At 38.8% G+C, this 6855-nt stretch overlaps 1 protein-coding gene across 1 annotated transcript; it reads right to left on the bottom strand.

Moving 5' to 3' along the window:
• Positions 1-1720: 1720 nt before the first annotated feature.
• Positions 1721-4937, bottom strand: LOC122650927 (cytochrome P450 CYP82D47-like). Its single transcript, XM_043844287.1, has 2 exons — positions 3984-4937; positions 1721-2365 (listed from the first exon to the last, which is right to left on the bottom strand). The coding sequence occupies exons 1-2, from the start codon at positions 4935-4937 to the stop codon at positions 1742-1744; spliced, it is 1578 nt and encodes a 525-aa protein (XP_043700222.1). The 3' UTR covers positions 1721-1741.
• Between the last annotated feature and the right edge of the window lie 1918 nt (positions 4938-6855).

The raw sequence follows: 6855 nt of genomic DNA, 5'->3' as shown, positions 1-6855 counted from the left end.
CTTGCTCCTAAATATCAGGATTGGAAGTAGGTAGCGTAGGGTCTGGACTGTGTTTGCAATTAAAATTTCGATTATTGAGTAAATGCTGAGATCAGTATGACTATAATTCTGTGCACGCGAAGCACGTATATCTTTGTGATGTGGATGAATATTATTTGTGTATGCTTATTGGATATTGGAGTGCTCTGTTGCAAGATGGTGTACACACCTGATAGAACATTTGACAGTCAGGCTGGGGTGTGTATAATTAAACTGTGTGTGATTTTATGTGTCAACAGTGGATCTCCCACAGTGTTTGTGGTTATATGGTTGAGTGCCAACACAGTGTGATAACATCAGTTCCAGGCAATATTGTAATTTCCAGCTTTACAATTAGCAACTCTTGACAACGGTGTCAGTAGTTGTGATTCTGGTTGTGTGAGCCCAAGTCAGAAGTGCCATACAAAATGAGATTGTGTGCCTGAATACCATTTTGGAAGGACTATGAGAGTAGTAGTGGTGAGTGTTGAATACATCAAAAGGTAAGTTAGAAGGTGAACCTCTTGAGGGAAAAAATTTTAGAGTACACTGATATTCACCCCATTCTCAGTGTCAACCTGAGAATAACACAATTTATTTTAATAAAATGTCCTTGCATTATGATTAATTTGCTATTGTTCACATCCATTCTCAACTGAATATTTATGGCATCCATGCTTATCATGCGACATGGCTCCATAGATTTTGTTACCACCTCTTTATGCCTATCACCATTTGACGTAAACCAAATAATACAGGGAATATAATGTAATTTTTGTATGTTAAAAGAAATTTTATTTATGGCTTGTCTTGGCGTTGCTACCCTTCCTTACATGTGCGATGAAGCACAAATTCATTTTGGTGACGATCATTAATTATCTAACTAGCCATAGATTACAGTATTACACAGAGCAAGACCCCCAAAATTAAGAGAGAAGTATTCATTCAAGTCCCTTGAAATAATATATTAAAAAAAGAAGAAGAAAGAGAGGTTCGGAGAGAGAGAGAGGGGGGGGGGGGGAGAGAGAGAATTTCTAGTGACGGAGTTAGGGTGGACCCAGTTCAAGGTAGATAGGGTTTCAATACTTGGGGCATTTATTTGAAAATATGATGTAAAATAAGGGGTATTTATGGGAAATAGTATAATATTTAGCAGTGACAACTAGGGATCTGGCCATTTTTTATGGACAAGTAAATTATATTAAAAAAACAGAAAAAAAATAAAAAAAATACAACAAAACAGGAAACCACCTAGAACTTCTTTAAAATATGCTTAAAGAGGGAAATGGGAGACCCCTAATTAAAACGGGACAAGCCTTGTATCAACCCAAATGCCAAAAACAAGGAAGCCCCGTAGATCAGAACATTTATTTTAAGGTTTGCATATATGTAATACACACAACTACTACATCATATGATAGCACACAAGTTACCGAAAAAAAGAATATGATAGCACACAATTACACACTACTACACATGACGGACACATATGATAACACAGCAGAGCCATGCAATAACAGGATTTGGGTCCTCTGTAGCACGACACAGTATGCATGTAGTGTACCATCCGACGGTCTGCAGCGTATGGGGATGCAGTCCAACAAATAGGTGGGTTGTTGGGCTGCAAGCCTGTGCGCTGCAGACCATCGGATGTGCGCCACACGTTGTGTCGCGTTACAAAGGAGCCCCACGCTGCAATAACGGACATGGTGGTAACACCTTCTCACTCATAAACATTGGAAGGAAGTCGAGGGCTAAGGAGGACTTCTAATGGTGTTTCCCTGGGTGATGTTAAGCCAGTGGCCGTAGTCATATCCAGAGGCTCATTAGAAGGTGTCTGCAGCTCGAACTCATGAAGCAAGCGGGCAAGCGTTATGTGCATGTTATGAAGTGCAGATGAGATCCCTGGGCATGATCTTCTACCCGATCCAAACGGAATCAATTCAAAGTTCTTTCCACGTACATCTACATCGGCATGGTTTGTGAGAAATCTCTCTGGCTGAAACTCCAATGGGTTTTCCCACACGGTTGGGTCTCTTTGTATTTTCCAAGCGTTAATTAACACACGTGTTCCTTTTGGGACTCTGAAACCACTTACAGTGCAGTCTTCCATGGCTTCATGAGGAACTAAGAGTGGTCCTGCTGGGTAAAGGCGAAATGTTTCTTTGATTATTGCTTGGAGATAAACAAGGTTAGCAATGTCTTTCTCTTCCACCTTCCTATCCTTCCCAACATGGAAGTCTAACTCTTCTTGAGCCTTTTTTAAGCTTTCTTTGTTTTTCAGTAATAATGAAAGTACCCATGAAAGGGTGAGCGCGGTGGTGTCTGTGGCAGCTGCGATCATATTCTGCAAAATGGAAATCAAGTTTAGAATGATGTATTTTTGCTTTTATTTTAGGGGCAATTATTATCATTGTCCTACACTTAGCCTATATTTATTAAAACTATCCTACCTTAAATTTCTTTTCTGATACTATCTGCTTTTAAACTTTTATATCTCCTTCTACCCTCATGTTTTTAAATACCCAGATTACCTTTCTTTTTCACCTAGTAACCTGCTAATCTATTTAACCCACCGTTCATCTTCTACTTTTTATTATTTGTCATTAAAATAGTAAAAATTGAAAGCACCCACTCGTTTCTTCTCTCTCCCGTTTTTTATTTTATTCGATTTTTTTTTTTTTCTTCAATTTTTCTATTTAATTATTTTTTTATTCAACATTTCATCCTCATCGTTCTTCTTTGAATAGATTATGGTTCTAAGTCTCAGTATCGTATCGTTCGTATCGGATGATATGTATCGATTTTGCTAGTCACCGATACCGATAACGTGCCGCTGTCATATTGGTAGCATGGTACAAACAAGGGGTAAAATGGTCAGAAAATTCATTTTTTAAGAAGATTCGGGGGTAATTTTACCCAATACAACCAATCCAGGCAATTTTGTAGGTTACCGATACCCGTTCCGATACCGTGCACTAAAACCATGGAACAGATCGACTCTCTTCAAAAATAGTAAAAAGTAAATTGAATAAAAAGAGGAAGAGAGAGAAGAAGTGGGATGCTTTGAAGAGAGTCAATGTGTTCCAAGGTTTTAGTGCACCGTATTGGAACATGTATCGGTAACTTGCAAAATCGATATGTAAATCTCCTTAATAAAAAGAGTTTTTTGACCATTTTATCCCTTGTCTGTACCAAGCTACCAATACGGTATCGGCACGGTATCGGTATCAGTGACTAGCAAAACCGGTACGTATTGTCCGGTACGATATCGATACTTAGAACCATGATTTGTTCGAAGAAGAACGATGGAGATGAAATGTTGAATAAAAACTAATTAAATAGAAAAATTGAAGAAAAAACTAAAAAAAGAAAAGAAAAAAAAAACGAATAAGTAAAAACGGGAGAGAGAAGTGGGTGGGTGCTTTCATTTTTTACTATTTTAATGACAAAAATAAAATAGTAAAAAGTAGAAGATGAATGGTAGGTTAAATAGATTAGTAGGTTACTAGGTGAAAAATGGAAGGGTAATGTAGGTATTTAAAAACATGAGGGTAGAAGGAGATGTAAAAGTTTTAAAGCAGGGTAGTATTAAAAAAGAAGTTTAAGGTAGGATAGTTTTAGTAAATATAGGCTAAGTGTAAGGTAATGATAGTAATTGCCTCTTCATTTTTAGAGTAGGGCAATAATTTGGCTGACTCTCTTATCATGAGGGTCCAGTCTATGACGTGTAGGACTGATTGATAGCACCGATACTATGGTAGCAGGAACATTCCTACTATACTTCAGCAAAATTTTTTTTGATATTTTCAGCTTTACCAAGTGGGTCTCACGGATTTAAAACATATTATAACAAATAAAGTAAATCACGCATTCCATGACACATCCCAGGCGATGTGAGATTTTCTATATATAGTTCAACTTTAAGACTTAAATTACATAGAAAAATAAGAAAAAGTACTTACTAGTGTGATGGCCTTCACTACTGTATCACGATCGTGACCGTGGAATTGAACATCTTCTTCGAGGATAGACAACATCACATCCATGAAATCTTGCTGCTCACTTGCATGATCACTCTTCTCTGCAGGTTTTCTCTTTTGTAGATGCTCTTGGAGCCAGCTCTCAGCAACCAAGTCAATCTCCTTGGCTACCCTCTTCATTGCCCTTTGTTCCCCATTCCAATCCATCCATGATAAGAAGCTGGGAAGCACATCTGATGCAACCGAGACACCCATCAATTTTAAGAACTCCAACAGAATATTTTGGATCCGCTGGACCTCTTGTTTGTGCTCCACATCAACGACACTGAAATATCGTTTGCCCACAACCGTTTTGAGAACAACACTCAGAGTTAGATCAAGAAAAAGTCGATTCATTTCGACCTGAATCTGATTTCTGTTGTTGTTGCTGCTGACACAAAGCCCATGTAAATCCTTAATCCAATTATCTATTTCTGCAAATTGAACACGCTTGTGTGACTCGAGCCGGCGGTTTGAGAGTAACTCGAGCACCAACCACTTGCGTACTTCACGCCAGTAAGGTCCATAGGGTGCGAACCCCATTATTGCGTAATCATAGGTTAAATGGTCACCGGCGGCACTTCTTGGACGGCTTGCGAGGGCCTTATCGTTGGTAGTGAAGCACTCCTTGGCCAATTCCCAGCTGCTGATGACTAGTGTTCGATGGACACCGAATCGAACAGTGAAAGCCGGTCCATGCTTGTCAGCCATGGTTGCAAGCGTTCGGTAGAGTGGCTGAGGGGTTGCAAGTTGAAGGAGATGACCAATTATGGGCCAAGCTCCTGGTGGTTCTGGTGCCTCCTCCTGGTGAGGAGAACTAATTGCGACCCATAAATGGTAGAGGAGAATTATAGCCAACAACCCAACAATGGCTCCGAGCTGGAGGAGCAAATCCATGACTGATTCTACTGGATAGAAGATGAAGGCAGGTTATGTATATATGTAGGGGCAATTATTATCACTACAGGTTATGTATAGGTAGGGATTTTTCTCTTCTCAAGGTCCTGATGTGTAAGTTTTTGTATGTACCCACCTAGAATTGTGACACGTGGCAATAAAAGATCTGATGGTTACAATTCAAATAAAAAATTTTCAGTTATCTAACCTGGTTAATTAAACCCATACCCGGACCCTGGTTAACCAAACCATACCCCTACCCTCACCCTAGTTTACTTTACCATTCTTGAACAATTCAAAAAAGGGTTTTTTATTTTTCTCGCTAATGTCGATGCCGGATTATTTTATTTGTTTCAAATTAAGAAATCTATATTGTGACTCTGCTTTTAGTGCCGAGGCCCTTGCTATTCGATCTGGCCTTCTTCTTGCTGCTAGGGGTGATTTCAGGAAAGTCTTGGTGGAATCAGATTGTTATTCGTTAATTTAGTAGTTATCCTCTTCTGATCCAGAGCTTGCTATTCAGAGTATTCATCATGATATTGTTCAGCTTCAGAAATCTTTTGATGATTACTCTTAATCTTTTGATGATTGCTCTTTATCTTTTGTTCCAAGGTTTGTCAATAGTGTGACTTATTTCTTGGCTAGGTCGGCCCTTTCGGTTGAGTCTCCGATTGCTTGGCCTATTACCACTCCTTGGCTTCTTCATCCGTGTGTGAATGAAACCATTGTTTGTAATGACTCTCTAGCTCAATAAATTTTTTTCTTATAAAAAAAAAAAAATTAAGTAATCTATAGAAATATTTCAAAGTCTTAAAAGGGTGCCTAAGTTATCGAGCCTTTTTTTTCCAACAGAGTGTTGCAATGGGGAGCTTTAGAGCCGCTGGTTCACCTTCTTCCTCTCTAGCAACGACATTAGCGAGAAAAATGAAAAATCCTTTTTTGAATCGTTCAAGAATGGTAAAGTAAACCAGGGTGAGGGTAGGGATATGGTTTGATTAACCAGGGTCAAGGTATGGATTTAATTAACCAAGGTTAGATAATAACTTGAAAATTTGGGTTTGAATTGTGACTATTAGATCTTTTATTGCCTCGTGTCACGATTTTAGGTGGATACTTATAAGAACTTACAGCTAAATAAAGCGAATGACCTTGATGGGTCGAAGCCTTACTTTCCATGTGTGGCATTTTTTAGTGTTCCAAATTTTCGGATCACTATACTTAGCAAAAACACGTGAACCATATGGCCTTGGCCCTGGCCCTGGCCTTGAGAGGTGATGCAGACAACGTTGGTTGGGTACCTCCTAACGTGGAGAGGGGAACGCACTTACATATTTGTTTGTGAAGGCGGTTTTGGCGGACCGACTTTCACGGTCTCAATCTCAATGTTATAATAGAGACTAAAGGGCGGTGATCTCACCAACACCAATGTGTTCACTATTTCTGTTTTGGAAATTTATCTTTTCAAGAATAGTGCACTGCCCGGTTCATCACTTAAGAATCCAATCGTCCATTCAACACTAGAGAGGATGTTAGATTCTTAGTGTGGTGCATTGGCAGTGCATTGCACTTGAGAGAATGAAATTTCCTCTGATTTTCTGATCAAGTGCGTTCGGGGAAGTTTCGTGAGATTTTTTTATCTGCGAGAAAGGTAAAGGAAGAACAATATTTCAGTATTTTGGGTACTTTGTTGTTCATACAGAGATTTGCATCATACAATGTAACAGTGTGACAATATTCTCCTTGTTCAAGGAAATAAGAAAGGTGCTAGTTCTTCTTATTTTTGTCATTGTCAATATTGAGGTTAGAGTGTTATTTTGTTCTGGTGAATCCACCTTATTATTTGGTGACATATTTTAATATCCAAAAGTGGATTATTTATTTTGATGCTTGGTAGCCTCTAGTTTACCTAGAAAAGAAT

This window comes from Telopea speciosissima, chromosome 2, assembly GCF_018873765.1.
Source record: "Telopea speciosissima isolate NSW1024214 ecotype Mountain lineage chromosome 2, Tspe_v1, whole genome shotgun sequence".
Lineage (NCBI taxonomy): Eukaryota > Viridiplantae > Streptophyta > Magnoliopsida > Proteales > Proteaceae > Telopea > Telopea speciosissima.
Note: the sequence above shows the minus strand (reverse complement) of the source record. Positions and strands in the feature narration are given on the sequence as shown.

Excerpts from the sequence above, each read along its gene's own strand:
- LOC122650927 (XM_043844287.1), bottom strand. The coding sequence starts at position 4,937 with ATGGATTTGCTCCTCCAGCTCGGAGCCATTGTTGGGTTGTTGGCTATA. Across the intron at positions 2,366-3,983 it reads TAGTGAAGGCCATCACACTA|AATATGATCGCAGCTGCCAC; the intron begins GTAAGTACTTTT and ends TCCATTTTGCAG.